At 45.7% G+C, this 18,151-nt stretch overlaps 2 protein-coding genes across 6 annotated transcripts in view; one reads left to right on the top strand and one right to left on the bottom strand.

The window, feature by feature from the left end:
- The window catches only part of LOC119433516 (calcitonin gene-related peptide type 1 receptor-like), a 46,602-nt gene extending 28,880 nt beyond the window's left edge, over positions 1-17,722 (top strand). For 3 of the 5 annotated variants that reach the window (XM_037700769.2, XM_037700761.2, XM_049671646.1), the window contains exons 9-15: positions 898-1,048; positions 3,267-3,327; positions 9,098-9,161; positions 14,127-14,212; positions 14,654-14,789; positions 17,135-17,176; positions 17,251-17,722. In XM_037700769.2, the coding sequence (XP_037556697.1) occupies positions 898-1,048; positions 3,267-3,327; positions 9,098-9,161; positions 14,127-14,212; positions 14,654-14,789; positions 17,135-17,176; positions 17,251-17,382 (672 nt within the window). In that variant the 3' untranslated portion in view covers positions 17,383-17,722. Of the gene's footprint in view, positions 1-897; positions 1,049-3,266; positions 3,328-9,097; positions 9,162-14,126; positions 14,218-14,653; positions 14,790-17,134; positions 17,177-17,250 lie in introns of those variants that run through there. The other 2 variants (XM_049671649.1, XM_037700777.2) reach the window with 2 other exon arrangements.
- The window catches only part of LOC119433473 (putative sodium-coupled neutral amino acid transporter 7), a 531,279-nt gene that overhangs the window by 269,751 nt on the left and 243,377 nt on the right, over positions 1-18,151 (bottom strand). The window lies entirely within an intron of this gene.

Genomic DNA, 18,151 nt, shown 5'->3' with positions numbered 1-18,151 from the left:
CAGTTCCGGGTCCTTTTTCAGAAGGCGTTCAGATGGAACTTCAGCATGTAGAGCGCAACTTTTGCGAGTTCAAAGCACACCGCGCACGGGGGTAAGCTTGACGGGAATGGGGGTGGGGAAGGTCTCTCTGCAGGTCCCAAGGAGGTTTATTTACTAAAAGTTTAATACATATCCTCCTTGGCAGGTCCCCCGGCCGTTCCTGCGATTCGCCTTTCATTGCTCGCTTTCTATCTTTATCAGCTACGTGAAAAGCTATCAAACCTTCTTGAGCGGGCCACTTCTTTCTAGTATACTTGTTCCATGGCATCACGCTGACAACACTGGCGCCGCCATCTGGGCGCGAAATTCGAAAAGGGAAGTTTGGCGTTCATTTTCTACGCTAGTAATATTCTCCTTCTTCTTTATTATTATTTTTGCACAGTATTAGATGTAGTGTTCTGAAGAAAAATAAATAGTCTACCAGTTTAAACTGCCCTAGTGTTCCTATTTAGTGTATCTATAAGTGCACCGATACACAATGCACCGTACCGCACCAATTACATTTTGTTTTCTCCCTGAAATCCTATGGCTACCAAGCGCTACAAATTCGAGGCACATCGCCCCCCCCCCCTCCCTTTTTATTTTTTTACCGATGCGCTATGTTTTAGTGTAATATGGAATTCGAATTATTGCTATAGGAGAGTATCATGCATCAGGAGAACAATCCTGCATGCGAATGGTCACCGTCCTCTGCTCATTTCCGTGCGCCAGACGAGGCCTCGTATACTTCCACTAGTGTGCCACATTGTCTTGAAATGTAGCGTGCACATGCGCATGTTAACATATGGCGCCAGAGGCTGCGCGTCATAAACTGTGTACGATTTGCGCGCTGACTTGACGTTCGGCGCCCTGGCGCAGTGGTGGTGCAAGCTGCTGTCGGTGCTCAACCGCTACTTCATGGTGAGCCAGTACACCTGGATGCTCTGCGAAGGCTACTACCTACACCGCCTCGTGGCCCAGGCCTTCTCCAAACAGATGAATCTCAAATTTTGCTACACCTTCGGCTGGGGTAAGCGGGCCAGCATGTCGCCGAATGCATGCAGACATGCGTCATACTCTGGAGTGCTGGCACACGTCTCGCGGATTGACATCCCTGCAGAGGGCGCAGTCGCCGCAGTGCCGTATAACATACCTGATTAAATCAAGCAGGCTCTGTACTATTTGTCACCGCCCCGTTTCAAAGGGTATGTCATTAAATAATAATCATCATCATCGCTCTCGTTAATGGGGAGGCGTGTGAATTTAGCACCAGCTGTTTGGGACCGTACGCTGCCAGTGTGCGTCAGCAAACCTGTGACACTAAGATATCCGACATATGTATATGCAGTTCACTTTGTAATGTTTAATAAACGCGTCAAATAATATTTTCGTGCTATATGAAATAACCCGGGATGCCTATACCAAACAAACCTAGGGCGCTATAACGTAAAATGATTCCAAACTGTTTTGATTTCAATTTCTGCAATCAGCCTCCACGATTGGTGAAAACATTTTCGGGCCACTCCCAACTTCGCCTGTCTGTCACGCGACGTCACGAAAACCGCGATAGCTGCCCATCTGATATAGCGTGTACACACTGATTATGCATGATTAAACCACACAAAAGAAAAAGAATCATTGCTGATTCGACCTCTTTTCACCATTAGCCCTCTGCTATTGGTTCAATGTTTTATGGCTACGCCCACTTCGCCTGTCTGTCACGCGACCTCACAAAACCGCGAAAACACACCACGTCAAAGTGACGTGTACGCGAAAAAAATGCATTACTATGCCGAACAAAACTGAAAAATTTTTCTGAATAGCCACAGACTGCCCCGTTCCGAAAGGAATAGAAGATGGCTGCCCGCCGATCGCTCAGGCCCTCACTACTCACACCTACCGGTGAGCATGTATTTATTTGCGCATGATAAACCTTTTTTGCATGGCAGTAGAACGTTATCGAGCCCTTTCGGCATGCATACGACATCGCTCTGCCAACTCTTCCTTGCTGAGGATCCGTTTTAGCGGCATTCTTATCCTTCCGTTGTATGCCGCCGCGATTTTCGACCAGCTTCCGCAAGCTAAGTAAGGCGAAGCGGACCAATCAGAGAAGCCGGCACTACCCTCTTCATGCCGTTATCTATTTTCACTGTGCTGGCTCGGCCCCATCGAAACTCTCCCCACTAGACCGTGCTCCTCGCCTCTTGTCAGCCAATTAGATAAGAAAAACCGCTGAGTGCAGACAATGTTATTGGTTTTGAAAGCGAACAAAGGTGACCTCCTATAAACGAGGAGAGTGTTTGATTGGGTTCAGACAACGCTGCGGGTCACTGCCCGATGCTTGCGTCGGTGGTTACGTAAATTTGACGTCAGGAGTTTGGAATCAAAACAGTTTGGAATCATTTTACGTTATATATAGCGCCCCTAATATGCAAAAACATTACTGCCACCTGCACAAAACCAGCCTTCTTTTAACAACAACTCAGTGGACGAGGAAGTCACACTAGGTCAAATTCAACGTGCCGTTGATGCGGGCTTGCCAGTCGCAAAGAAATAAAAGTTGCGCAGGTAAGACGCCTGTGTCAGGAACCGTGAGAACGCGAAGCTTTCGAGGCGTTTGCGCAGACGTTGTTGCCTGACGCTGATGCCTACCTGCTGCACTGACGTTCTCTCTCGGCTTTCCGCTTCTTCGGAGGTCTGCCTGGGCATCTTTGGTGGTCTCGTCCCACCACCAATCGGATTTATACCACTTTATTACCCGTAAACACTTCCATGTACGAGTGCGCGCTGCTTGGCGTGAGTGATGCGTCGATTCTTGAGTCAGTTGTGTTTGACTTGGCGTTTTGCGCGATGAATGCGTAGTGTGCGCTGTGTGCGCTCGAGCCAACGCTTCGACAAAGGACTTGTCTTCATTCTGACGTACGCAAGTTCGGTAGTCAATACGTTGGCTCTGGCCTGATATACATCCCTTTGTTCGGCCAGTGTTGATCTCTCCATCTTCCTGTGAAACCAGAACCGCTGCGTTGTAACTTGTCTTCCGAAGTTACTGTACAGTAATGTGCAAATTTTATTAGAAAGGTAATCGTTCAAAGACTAGGGGACTCACGGTCACTCTTCTTCAGTGCCTTCATATCGCATTGAATTGGTTCTGTGATGCGGTCACCGTGCGTTCGGCACAATTTGTCTCGTAATAAAGCGCTCAGCGCACCATTTGTGCTCGCACTAAGTCGTTTCTGTCTTCCGCGCAGGTCTTCCAGCTGTCCTCGTCATTATTTACAGCATACTTCGTGCCACGCAGTCTGACGACAGGTGAGCTGACTCCTCGTGTTCGACTAAATAAGGAAAAGTTGTGACAGCATTAAAGTGGGTGACAAGTCGAGAATTTAGGAGAAGCTCCTCTCAAAAAAGCGTGACGCGCATATGCCCTGCGTCTATCCGCTCTTTAAAAAAATAGTTCCATCGTAGCTGCCACTGGCACGAAAAGGCGGTGCCCCGGTTGTTCAGCGCCAATGACCACGCCGCGGGCACGCATCACACGCACAAACGTTTAAAATCTACAGTTGTGGGGACGAAGAAGACAGCTCACAGGACGAACGGGCCCTTTGAAAAGTGATTAGGAGAGGCACTTTTGTGACCTGCCGTCTAAAGTTCTTCTTCACGAACACTATGTTGGAAATTGCAAATTAATTCGGACATGGTATAGCAGTGTTCAACTTTATTTATGAGCAATCTAAGCACCCCCCCCCCCCCCCCGGCTCTTTCTGCCCCTCAATATTTCCGCCTTTATTGTCAGCACGCGAAAGATGAAAATTTTGTATGCGTATGTAAGCAGAAGTTTTATTTCGAAGGACGAGTGTCGACATTCCATTTGATTTCATGGCGAAATCGTTTAGCTCTTTGAAGATAGCGTCCGTTCCGTAACTGCCTCTTTGTTTCTTTCTTCGTTTTTTTTTTCTTTTTCTTTTTGTTTAGTGTCTGGGAGGGGGAGAGGAGGGCGCAATAATTTTCTTTTCTTGTACTCTGCGGTATTTCTTTATTCTTGTTTCTTCCACTTGTGGACAGTAGTAACTTTCGTTAGTAGGAAGTGTTTGTCATTGGCTGGCCACATTCTGCAACGATTGGGTGCTTACGAACAATTTTTCTATAAAACGCTTTTTAAATACAAACCATATTTTACAGTGTTTAACTAGGACTTCAAGGAACCATTCCAGCATGGCGGTTACATGTGTTGAACACCTTCGTTCCAATCATAAACTTCGACTATATTTTCTTACTCTTCCTTACCTATATTTTTTTATGATATCCAGTTTTTTCATAGAAGCAAGCTTCTGTGCCGAGAACAATCAATAAACGCTACATCACAAGGAGCTTCTGTTAAATCTTTTAACAGCGAAGCTGTTTAAGCCAGCCGTAATTTGTGGTGCGTATCCGTGGTAGCCATGGCAACCCGGAGGAAGAGGAGGAGACCGCGTGCATGCGCACGCGGTCTCCTGCTCGCCAGCTTCCTGCCTTCCCGACCCCTGCCTCTCTCCGCGGCGCGCTGAGCCAGGAGAAAAAAAAAAAAAAAAAAAAAGGCGAAAGCTTGCACTAGGCCGCGCAAAGCTCAAGACACAGCGAAGCTGGCCGATTGATATCGAGCGGCTAGCCTCCAACGCGTTCGGCGTCGGCAAGCAGCAGCGTTCTTGACACTGTGCCAACCTTGGTTAGGCTGCCTGCGTTTGTGGCATGCCAGGAACGCTGTCGCTCGTAGGCGCCGACGCGTCCAGCGCTAGTCACGCGAAATGTCGCGAAAGGGAAGGTACCTCCGAAAATGATCGCTCGAGAATACCTTCCTACATGCGTAGTTAAGTTAAACCAAGTTAAGACCTAGCAGCAACCAAGTTCATACCTAGCAGTAGCAGCCAGTAAGCTTCGCTGTGCCTAAGCTTTGCGCGACCGAGTGCAAACTTGCCTGATTTTTACAGTTTGTTATCTGATACCAAGAGCAGCGGGATCAACACTCGAACGTGAGCACGGAGGACTAATATGTCAATTGACAGCGCCAGCTGGCAAACATAATGAAATACATTGATGGCGAGTAGTCAGTCAGTTAGGCTAACCGATGATCGTATTTCCTGTGTGTGATCGAAATAAATATGACCTGTTTATTTTTTCAGTTTTTGCACAGCATTACAATGATTATTGAGTATAGAGATATTTCTTGCTGGAAATATTTTAGTAGGTTTCAGCGTTCTCTTTCCAGATTTTTCCCCTCGGTTTAAACCCAAAACGCTGAACCCTATCTATAAGGTGTTATTTGTCTCAAAACTATGCACTCGCCCTCACATTGGTCATGATGTAATTGAAAAATAAATGTGCTTACATTTCAGAAAATACAGTAATTTCCCATTTCAGTTATACACCATCGGCACATTAAGGGCAGCCATACACTTAAAAAAGCAACACATACCGTTGTAATGTGCTGAATCCACTAGATTCTGTGAAGGAAGTTCGCAATTAATTTAACCGCGAAATAAAGTCATAAATAACTAATTAATTGTACATAATTAGCCGTAGATAGACAATTAGTTATTGACTGCATATTCCTGGATTTTCAAAAAAAAAAACGTTCGACGTGTTATCTCATAGTCTTCTGGTATCAAAACTACGCAGATATAAACTCAATGAGAATGTAATTGCATGGATAGCAGAATATCTAACCTTAACAAAACATTCAGTATTACTCAATGGCCATTCGTCAGAATATTATGAAATTACATCTGGATTAGCGCAAGGTTCAATGCACAGGCCATTGATATCCCTGTTATTGACCCTTTTCGCGGCGATCCCGTGGGCGCTGCCATGTTTGATCACGTGGTGACGCAACCATTGCTTGCCTCAACTGCCTCCATTGCCTCCGTGTTTACAATGGGAGTGTATGACGCCCGGCGCGGCTTAGAAAACCTCTGTTTTCGGAGATATCGTAGACTATGACTAGGTGGATGACACGAATATTTGATCACAGCTTTAGAGAACATGCGCAAGCGCTTTAGGAGCTGATAAAACTACGTCCAAACGGCGCAGGCAGCGTATACGGTGCTTGTTCTAAAAGCGGGGCTAAATATGTTTTCCAAGCTATCCAAGCTTTCCGATTATGAATTCAGTCAGGATTAGTGTGTTTTACTTTTTGTTCTTTATTCGGCAAATATTTTGAAGCAATGCCTTGTCAGTTTCTGACTGAGTGAAATTCCTCGGTGCGGCCACTATCTGATCATTTTCTGCCTAAACGCTCGCGGGTATGCTCAGTTCCGATAGATTTGTTCTTGCTGCGCAGAAGGCTTGCAACGTAGCTGTTTTGTACATTGTAATACATTGTATCAAATATATATTACAGCTAGTAACTCGCTCACTCTTGTGAACCGTCACGAAACATTCAGCTTCGACCATTCGTGCGCCATAGGTGTAGTCCGTCATTTATTGTTTGCGCATATATTCAAGTGTGCGCCCATTCACTTATTCTTGATACGTCGACGATAGAGTGGTCGTAAGTTTTCCTGCCATTTGGGACAGATGTGTATAGATAACGTGCGCGAAACTTACTATGACAGGAAGCGGCGCTACTCCCTTTGTCATTGTTTAACGAGTGGTACTCACTCTTTCCGACGTTCTGGGGATGAAGCCCTTTCTTTGAAGGTTAGCGATACAAGGCTGGCGGATGAGCAAATCTCTCTATCCTCGAGGAAAGCCGTACATCACGAAGTGCCTGTAACACGTTCGGACAGTTGCAGCAGCGGTCCGCGAACTTGGCCACACAGATTCATTCTATTCCTTAACATGCCAGTCACTATTTTTGCAGCCAACTACTGCACACGTCTTCAATCCACATGATTCAATCTAGCATGATTGGAGCACAGTGTGTTAGCGAAAACTCAGTTGCATTTCCGACAGATGATCGCCCAGAAGCAAGGTAAAAGCGGTAATCGTTTCATATTCGTGCGCGGTCGCTGAGGAGAGGTATGGCGCGCTGCCGTGAGCGCCATCTCGTTTCTCTAAAACAAACTGCTTCGCGAAAAGGGTCAATATATTATATTACCGCAGATATAGAATCCACTTTCCGAATGTTCGCAGATGATTGGGTAATATATAGTAATAATGTGCATGATTCTGAGAATTTACAGAGTGATTTAGATTTAGTTGGTGATACGTGTACACGATGGGATATGTCACTGAATGTAAAAAAAAAAAATATGCACACGTCACCTTTACAAGGAAGCGTTCATTTAGAAAGTTTACTTACAGCATAAAAAAATTTCAAAGTATAGTCCGTAAATTAAAATACTTGGGTGTAGTTCTCACACCATATTTTAGGTAGAATGCTCATGTTGATTACATTTCTAACAAAGCAGCTTCCACTCTTAGGTTCTTCCAGAGAAACTTTAAAACACTTCCCAAGTAGCCTTAAGCAATAGCTGTATTTTATGCATGTCCGTCTACTACTTAAATATGCCTGCGAATTTCGGGACTCGCACACATCTAGACTTCTAAATAGGTTCGAGAAAATTCAAAGCAGGTCAGTGCGCTTCGTAACTAGGTAACTATAACAGGACATTGAGCATGACAGCAAGGTAAATAACGATTGCAATAGGAAACCACTTAAATATCGCAGAAGGAGCCTGAGGTTGAAGTAATTTTCCAAGATTTATCACCCTAAGACAAAAATAGACTGTGAAAAGTACATTGCGCCGCCGCATTATGTGTCAAGAAGAAGGGACCATCCTTTGAAAGTTAGTAAAATTCCTTGTAGAGGTGATGCTTCTCGTTATTCTTTTTTTTTTTCGTACCATTCAAGACTACAACTTTCTTGCCCAAGGTGTTGTCTGTATTACATCAAATGATGCATTCCCCTCACAATTTCAATAAATACGGCTGTTTTCTCTAGTTACCTTAATGTATCCCTCCCCCCCCCCCCTTCTGCAATGCCTTTTAAAAGGCGATGCACGTAACTAATAAATAAAATCATAAATAATCAACAACCATAGTCCCACAGCACGTAACTGCTGTTGATTGCAAACTTTGTTAAGTAACTGCATCTAAAAGCTATTTCTAAATTTCAGCTTCATCAGATGGTGTTATATATGGTGTTTCATAACCTAAACCGAACTTTTTGTTTAATAAGAAAGAGTAGTTATTCGTAGGAGGAGGAGGAGAGAAAGAGAGAAGGCAGGAAATGCGTCTGATTGGCTACCCTACTCTGGGGGAAGGGAAAGAGGGAGTATAAAGATGAGATAGAGGGAGGGGAGGGAGGGAAAGGACTCGGTTGAGCTCGCGCACGCACGCGGAGGGCCTGAGCAACTCAAGGGCATTCACATAGCCCAGTCGCCCTCAAGAAAGACAAAACTGGTGATAGACTGGTAGACTGGCGAAGAAAGATCTTTTTAGATCGCTTAGCTTCTGAGCACGCTTTACAATTTTTGCTTTGTTTCTGCAAGTACAACATATGTGATGAAATGTGTTTGTTTTCATATTTAATTTTTTACTAACTAGACAACTAAGCATGCTCAGAACGAGGGTAAAAAAAAACGCACTGTTGATCTCATATATGAAGTAGCCTAGTTTTTCTCTTTCATTTATGCTCTTATATAGAGCTGGGTTCAAGTTAAGCGCAAACTTTATATTTCTCAAACCCTTATACTTACCTTCGTTATTGCTGTGTCACTTTTCTATGGCTAATAGTTCCCAAGCTGCATTTTTCTGCTTCGTCAAAAGGGGCGACACTTCGGTTAACATAATAGAGCTGCTGTACTCATCCGCCGCAGTGACCCTGTCGCAATGACGTTCTGCTCTGAGCACGAGGTCGCGGGTTCGATTCCCGGCTGCGGCAGCCGCATTCCGAAAGGGATGAAATGCGCAAAAAATAAACAAAAGAAAAGCTCGTCTAATGAGCTATGGGTGCACGTTAAAGAAACTCGCGAGGTCATAACTGATGCGGAGCACCCACTAAACGGCGTCCCTCGTGGCCCGCTGTGCAGCTCCGCGCGGGACGTTGTTAAACGCCGCAGTTTCTTTTGCTGACAACCAACATTCTGCCATGCGTACACAGGTGCTGGCGGAACATCGTGGTCTACGACTACGCGTTCACCGGCCCCATACTGACTTGCCTTGCTGTAAGTTGCATGCGAATAATACCCTCCGAACGAGCTTGCGCGCTGCTTGTATCGACCGCATTCGTTTGATTTGTTAGGTTATGTTCGGAGATACATTAGGCACATTTATTGGCTATTCGATCGGCCGACCCGATTTGCAAAAGTAGATTTGATACTTCGATGTTTTTACTGCGAACAGCAGTCATGAGCTAGGAAACTGGCCGGTCGAGTTCGTTCGTTCGTCGCGCTTTGTTTCAGCCACGGCACGACGTAACCTAGAGAGAGATAGTACAGATTTACAAGCCATAGGAGGTTCATACAATTACCAGAGAGAACTGCGGCGCTATTCTCTACGGTGGCTCCAAGCAGGGTGGTTCGGCCAGCATGAGAATGATGGCTAGTATATATATATATATATATATATATATATATATATATATATATATATATATATATATATTTGCCTAAACTCCATGCTTCGGGCTTTAAACGGCTTCGTGACTTTGCAAACTGATTACTTTCGAGAAAGTGTCGAGTCCTAAATAAACAAACATTATTAAATTTGTCCGACGGCAGGATACGAAGACCGGATCTCTATAGCACAGCAGTCCGATATTGAAACCATTACGCCACTTACGCATGGACAAGCGGAACCACTGCAATTAGCAGTGATCATGCGCATTCGAAGAGTCTTATTACTTTCTGCATTTAACAAAAGTTTGCTTTGATTGCTTTGAAATTTAGGCCACTTAATGTAGATAAAGCGTAATAAATGAAGCCACAAACACGAAGATCAGACAAATCCATGCACTAACCATCATTCCCACGGTGGCTGAACCATCGAAGCGCCAGGGTTGCCTTATAGTGATTATTGCAGGAAACTCAATACCAAGCCAAGCATTCCAACCACTATACGCCACTCTACGTAAGCGAGCCGATAGCACTTGTATTGTTAGATGGTGCGAAAAATGTCCAGAAGGAGCAACGTTAATAGTGTAATGAGTTTATTATGCGTGCAAGCCGCGTGCTTCTTAATCGGGACAGTTGAGTGAGATTGTGTAACCTCTTGAAGGACACAGCGCAAAACAGAGACCAACAAGGGAAAAAAGTGACGGGACCGGGCGCTGGACTCGCAAAGTCGGAACAATATAGGAAGCAAGCTAATTTTTATACGGACAATCAAGCTGTGTGAGCACTCGGCACACAGAACGAAAAAAAAAAAAAAAAGGTAGTACGCAATGCACTCGAAATTATCGTGCAAGAACCTAGAGCACCGAAACACGCGTAGAAAATATACTGTTCATGGACGCGCGCGCATACCAATGGACGTCAAAAACAAGCAATCAAGGTAAGGTCAGGCCTGATCTTTTAACGCAATGTCAAGACAATTCTTCGTTGTCCTCGTCTCTGCGCTGTGTTACTCAAGATGGTACTTCTTTCGACAACAAGGGAACCTGATAGCGTTGTCCAAGGTTTCCTTGAGTTATTCGGGAAGCACTGGAGCTCTTAAGTATTTTCAAGGAGTACCCCGCGTGTTACTTTCAAGGTCACGTTGGGAGTCTTTAAAATGTTTCGAGCCTCATAACTGCTATTTGCATTAGTTGAATAAATCACTGTCACTTGAGTTTGGGGATATTTCTTTCTTTCAGCTAGCGAAGCTCTCAAATAAGCTAGGTAGTGTGTAGTGAGCCACTTAAGATGAGCACAGTTAAAGCCATATAGTATCTAAGCTGCCTCTGCCATCTCCCGTCGCGAAAAATTTATTTGCTTGCTTGACAACCATTATGCGGATCGCCTCTGCTTCCTTTCCAGACCTCTTACGTCAAGTTTCGGCGGCTTTGTGTGTTCTTTTTTCGATCCGACGGAAATCAGCGGCACCATCGAAGCTTGTAGCGCCTGTGCCGCCCTTTTAGTCTGTGCATCTCGGTCGTGCGCGGCCACGGGGTATCATGTATGTAAGAGAACATGGAGTGCTTGTACTTGCAGCTTAAACATTTCCTGTATAGTAGTCGAGGACGACGATGCCCATGGCAAGCTAAACGGAAGCACCGCATTCGGACAGATATGCGCACGAAGGGCTCAGTAAGTGTAGAATACTCACCGTAAAGTAATGAGCACGCTTTGTTGGTGGACTTGCGAACACGTGACACCGGGATCAGGGCTGAGTCTGAACGCTGACGAGACTGTTCGCATACAGGCACACATACCACTCAAACAACTCGCAAATGGCATTACAGATGTGCGCACAGCGCACCACACCGAGCACGGAAGCGATGAACATAATTTGCGTGCTCCATCAGGACGCGCCGGAGCGCACAGGCAGTCAGCAATGGGGCAAATACGTATACTAGAAATGGTAAACGTAAGAGCTATATAGGCCTGCTCGCTGAGCCCATTCGCAGGTAACTTAGCCATCGGAACACACGGCTCTATAGCGACGGAGGGAATCGTCTCTCGACATAGGTCATTTCTGTTCGCAATTAGCACTGACTCAGAGAAACATTTGCTACGATGGGGTAAGGTGCGGAGGAGAGGCTTGGGTAAAACTTTTGTAGCGAACAGAATAAACCGCCATTAGAGATCACGGCCCGTATTCACAAAATGCTTTCACACTAGAATTGCTCGTAAGAACAAATTCCAACCAATCGTGATTAGGCACGTATTATTGGCGAAGGTAGGAACGTAAAGCTTTGTGAATAGGGGCCCAGAGTAGCATGAGTGCGAATATAGGATGCTGATGTTCGGAGGTCTCCATCTGGTCGAGATTGATTGTGAGGCGAAAGCGCGTCTGTTCTGTTGCCTCATTACGTTGAGCAACAGCGCGCAAGGCCGCCACCCAAGTAACGCAGAACGTTGTGTAAAGGTTGCCTGATTGTAACAAATGTCATGCAACGTTAAACAGCCAACCTCAACGTTGAATGTACGTTGCCAGCTGTTCGTTCAGGTGATGTCACAAATAAATGTCACAGCAACATCCTGACACCCACGTTCTGTCAACGTTGCATGTAAACATCAATTTAACATTTAAACGGTATCAATGTAGCAACGTTGCAAAACAGCACGTCTCCAGAACGTTACCGGATGCCACCAATGTTGACATTAATGTGATGCCTGGCTGCTGTAGCATTTCGCATGTGTACGTTCATGCAACTATGAGATATTTTCATTTTCAACTGAACATTCATCTTTATCATAGAGTGAGGTATGTAGCGTGTCGGCGCTTGTATTCACTCTGTAGTGACTCTGTATGCCAGTGCTGCACAATGCATTCCCCCTTCTCGTTTGAGAATTGGGTATACTGAACACGGGACATCTTGCTATGTGCGAGGTGGTATTAGGTGCATAGAAAAAGGTGTTGATGGTTTCAATCCGTTGACAATTCTCTTTTCGGTAAAGCAAGACTATAGTAACTGACCAATTCAGAGATAATAGCGTGATCTAAAGGTCACATTTTCATCCCTAGCTCACAAACCTATAGGCTCCTCATCTTTTTTTTTTTTTTCTGTGAAGTGGACATGACCTGTAGGTATTTACGAGTTGAAGTAATGAGCACGACTAAACAGCTCTACTCAAATTCATTTACCGTCAAATTTATTATTGCGAAAGCAATTATATGGACACTTCAAACAGATTTCTGCCGTCGGTGTCGTCGTCGCCGTGATGTTCCGTATAAACTCCAAGGGCGATAAAATCGTCGCCGCGCGCTGTCTGCTGTATGTATGTGCGTGTGAAAGCACGCCAGGGACGCGCGCTTTCACGGGGAGCGAACGCACGGCGGAGAGAAAACGCGAAGTCTTCCGTGGCGCGAAAGGCCGTCGGGGGATGGGAGGGAGGGAGGGGAGGCGACGTTTAGCTGCGGCACCAAATGCCTATCTTGCGATCGGGGGCAAGGGGAACTGGAATCTCGCAGGCGAAAAGAGGAGAGCGGGAAGGCAGCGCGGGAGGGAAGGCGTGCGGCTTCTGCTCTGCGAGCAACTTGTACTCAGCGCGGCGGCGGGCGGTTGCGCGCATCCTATCTTGAAAGCGATCTACAACACGGCTCCTACCTTTGCGCTGTGCTTTCGAAACTCAGTTTCCGTTGAAGCGATAAACCTCACGAACCTTCGGTCGCTGCTGCTGGCGTGCTCGCTCACGCCAGCGTTTTGACAGCGGTTGTGTGCGGTCATCGAGTGTGATCTATTCATGTTTGCTTGTGCGCGCTACACCGTGCTTGTTAATTCAGCTAGTAAGCGAATTTGTCCAAGTTTGTATAGCTGATAAAGCTACTATTCTTACTCCATATAGCTCTCTACTCATTTGCTATCGCAACTGATGCTTCGCCTTTCGGGTGAAACTGCGAGATTTTTTTAATAAGAAAGCGCATGTAACCTCCAAATTCCTTCGTTATACACGCCACGTCGTTGTAAAAATCGCGCACCACAGCGCTCGCAACGGAGCAGGCTGAGCTCGCTCGGCAGAACAAATCTTTTATTTAGCACAGATTCAACTTCCCTAGACTTCGGCAGAAGGAGTGTGTGACTGCAGCGAATTTCGTGCTAGTGCCGTTTGTCAACGTGTTCGTCGTTTTATTATTTTTTATTATTTATTTCTTTTGTCAGGGATGAAAGGTGCAGCGGTGCTGCGGAGTCCGTACCTTTCCACGGTCTGTCTTGTGATGTCGACCGGCGCTCCCTACATATGCGCACATTGGCGTCTGCGGCGCCGCCGTTACGTGCGTTCATTGTAAAGCAACAAATAAGCCATTAGGGACGCCTAAATCCTTTCGTTGTACTGGTAAATTTGATGTAGCGGTCTTCGCCGTAGAAGCGTTCACAATACAAACGAAAGATCTAAATTCGGTCAAGACATAAAGAATTCCTTCTTTATGCAAGACATTTCGTTGTAGAGGTGTTCATTGTAGAGGTGTGTGACTGTATGAACATATCCAGTCTCGCAGGAAGACCGCTTCTTTTTTTCGCATCTCGTTCTTGTCTTTTTATCTCGCAGGTTAATATTTTTTTCATGATCCACGTCATCTACATCCTGGTAACCAAGCTCCGACAGCGGAATGTCAATGACAGCGAAAACTTTAGGTAAAGTACGTATAGCTCCCCTATTTGATGCTCTGTTTCTTTGCAGTGACATAAACGAGCTTCACGCTGGTCATAGGAATAACGGAATAACGGTCATTAAAAGACTTGCAGGAAGACCTCATGTATGCATGAGTATATAAGAGCTACATTATCGTAGGGCTCGTGCCGTATAGGAGCGAGGAAAAGAAAGCACGTAGGTACATTCGAAAGTTAACATTTTTAACACGGCATATTATATCGATCGCGATCTTAAAATAAAAATATATTGCAAAGTGCGCCTTTTGCGGTTTCATATAAAGCACCGAGCTTGGGAACGCCACAGCAAGCTGAATGGTGTTTATGGAGGGACCGAGAGCTGTCCGTCTTTTTAAAGTCTCCGTGTGTTTAGTATAATGTTCCGTACGATGTTAAAAACGCAATTTTATTTTGTTCTGTTTGCAGGAAGATTCTGCGCGCCGTGGTGATACTGATCCCTGTTTTCGGTGTCCACTTCGTGTTGACTACGTTTGTGAGCCCAGCGTCATGCAGCGCTTACCTCAAGAAGCTCTACGCCGAATGGGGCATCGTTGGCTTGCAGGTACAACGGCACTAGGATAATTTGTTGACAAGTTGCTGTAACTCTCATCAATCACGAGCGCTTCTCTGGAGCTAACATGCTCCTTCCCCAAGTCTGCCGATGCGGGTCTCTCGCTGAACTGTATATGGCAGGCGTCAGCGCAGTTCGCGTCAAACGAATAGCCTCCTTTTTTTTTTCTTTTTTTTTTTTGCATGGCGTCTATAGACGAGTGAACACTTGGTTGGTTTATCATATAGGGTGCATTAACCAAATGTTCGCGAATACACGCAAAGTGCCTCGAGCGGCCAGTCATGCGGCAATTTTGCGTGTATTCGCGGGTTTAATTCTTTCACGCTCGGAAAAACACTTTTATGTAGCACGTATTGTGCAACAGAAAGCTGTATCGGGAGTTTTTCATGTTGCTCCACAATTTTCTCATTAACAATTTTCATCTATAATTATAATACTTGAGAAGTTGATTAATTAATTAAGACTAATTATGCTATTAAGCGTAATGCAAAACACAATCTGAATATCTCCAAGCGACGGCAAACTACATTACTTTGGTTCTGTCCAGCTACGTGGCATTTGCATATTTTTAAATTTTGGTGCATGATAGTTGGGACACCCTGTATAATATATATATATATATATATATATATATATATATATATATAAAGAAGAGAGAAGAAGGGAAGCCGAGCGGCTTGATTTTTGCTCATTTTGGGTAATCATTACCATATGAAGCCAACGGACAATGAAGCCAAGGAAAGCATCGGGGAAATTAGCTGTGATTGAAATTGAAATGTAGAAAATAATAAAGAAAATGTAAATCAAAGTGGACGAAAAGATAACGTGCCACCGGTGGGAGCCGAACCCACAACCTCCGCATTACGCGTGCGTTGCTTTGCCCAATTTTGCTATGGCGACGGCTATCAATGCGTCCACTAACTTGGGTATTTATGTTCACTGGGTCTAGCGCTGGGAGTGTTAGCTAGCGCCACTCAAAGCCATGGTGGGCGGATGTGGAACATCCTTTTTTGCCCGATGGCGTGACGTAACACGTGAACGCTTTGAGAGCAGGCAGGTGGCTAAAAAGTCTTCGTATGCTACCTAATGACATCAAGGCGACCAGATTTGAGACCGAGATCCGGGTCTCGAATCTGGCAGTCTAATATATATAGGCAGATCATAAGAAGGTTTTTATAATCTGACTAATAAAAATCGGGCCCCTCGGTTTCCAAGTATTCCATGTATTACAAGCCGTCCAAACTCCAAGCCTTCCGCTTCTGAATTAAATCAGGATGAGTGCCTTTGTCTTTTCGTTCTTTATTTGCCAAACACTTTGAACCAGCGGCTTGTCATGTTTCTGTCTCGGTAACTTTCCTCGGTGCAGTCGCTATTTTCTGCCTAATCGCTGGCTGGTGTGCATGCTCACATGTGGTAGATTTATGCTTGCCGCGCACAAGGGCTTGGAACGTAGATGCTCTAAACTTTGTAATAGCTTGTAGCAAAGACGTATTATCGCTAGTGAGTCGCTTGCTCCTGCAGACCGTCACGAAACGTTCAGTTTCGAACATTCGTGTGCTTTCGGTGTGGTCCGTCAGCAGTGCTTCGGCGCTTTGATTCAAGAGTACGCCCATTCACTTATTCCTGATACGTTGGTGAAACAGTGGGTATAAGTTTGAGTTGGAGTGGATGTGTGCAATATAACGTGCGAGAAACTTACTACGCCAGAAAGCGGCGCTACTGCATTTGTCACTTTGTAACGAGCGGTATATATACTTACTCTTGCCAACGTTGCGGGATTGAAGTCCTTTCTCTGGAGGTTAGCAATACAATGCTGGCGGATGAGTGTTTTTTTTTTTTTCTTTTTTTAATCCTCGAGAAAAGCCATGCATCGCGAAGGGCCTGCAACACAGGCAGTCCCTGTGTATATCAGCAGTCCGTGTATAGTTAGCCACACAGATTCCTTCCATTCCTTAATATGCCAGTCACTATTTTTGCAATAAACTACTGGACACGTCATCCCTCTACGGTTCCACATCTTGTAGCATAAATCGAGTTCAGTGCGTTAGCGATCACCCAGTTGCATTTCCGACAGCTAATCGCACCGTAGCAAGGTATAGAAGCGGTAAATGGTTTCGCATTCGTGCGTTTTCGCTTGTGGCCACATGCGGCTCTCCGCCGAAAGCGCCATGGCTTTCCTCTAGAACAAATTTCTTCGTGAAAAGGGTCTGTAGTGTTTTCTGTTTATGACCCTTACAAGTGGGAGCCTCCGCTGCTCTTTCACATAACTGACCTTTTTCTTTCTATGAGCACAGGGAAATGAAATTATCTTTTCCCCGTTATTTCCTTCCACGCAGGGATTCTTCGTCTCCCTCATATTTTGCTACCTCAACGGCGAGGTGAGTATACACACGTGATCACTGGAACCCAATGCCTGCGCACGCAATACACGCTCCGTTTACTGCCGACGCAGATCCAGAGCCTGGTGAAACGCTCGTACAGCCGCTACAAGAACGACCGCAGCATAAGCAGGAGACACCGGCCGAGCGTGCCGCAGACCACCACAACCACAACTACCACGACGACGGCCACAACTCCCATGTGATGCGCTTGATATCGCACGCACAGATGCTGCTCTGGAGCACCTTTGCGGCTCCTCGTGTGCTCCATCTTGACAAACAAAAAAGGACGCTTCCAAGGCGCAAAGTCCGGCATCGTCGTATGGACTTCCTTCGACATGCTTCCCGGCTTTGTGCACACTAACGCCCTGTGCCAGGATTTCAGTCACGAGTGCTTCCGCCTGAAACTGTTCCTTCCTTCGTGTGTGTGCGCGCGCGTTCGTGTGTTTACGTGAGCGCGCGCACTCTCCATGTACTGTGCAAGCAATTTCGGTTAACACTGTGGCGCAGTGTACCCCACCGCTGCCACAAACGCTGCACTATGGCTGCCGTATTCCGCTTCCAACCAATGGAAAGGGGGGGAGGGGGGGGGAGAAACTATGGTGTTCCGGACCAGGGCCGGTATTTTGTAGCGATGCCTTTCCGGTAATAATGCCTTTTAGCGCTTTGTCAGTGGTCGGAGCGATGGTCCGCTCGCGTTATCAACGGGATCCGCCGGCCGTGAGTGGTGGATGATAAGACTAGAGTAGAATAACTCATAATTCCCCGCTACAAAATCGCGGCCCAGTATCCGTTTGCTTAAATTGCAGACATCAAAGCGACCGGGGGTGCTCTTCTGGACTGTGAAATTTCGCCCGATGGCGTTTTGAGCCAACCAGAGCTGACAAGATGGTGAATTCAACAATATGGTGAAATTTAACAATGTCCAGAGTAGCACACCGGGTGGGGGAGATATATATTTTAGTGTGTTCCCAG

This window comes from Dermacentor silvarum, chromosome 1 (genome assembly GCF_013339745.2).
Source record: "Dermacentor silvarum isolate Dsil-2018 chromosome 1, BIME_Dsil_1.4, whole genome shotgun sequence".
NCBI lineage: Eukaryota > Metazoa > Arthropoda > Arachnida > Ixodida > Ixodidae > Dermacentor > Dermacentor silvarum.
This window is presented reverse-complemented; position numbering and strand designations above follow the sequence as displayed.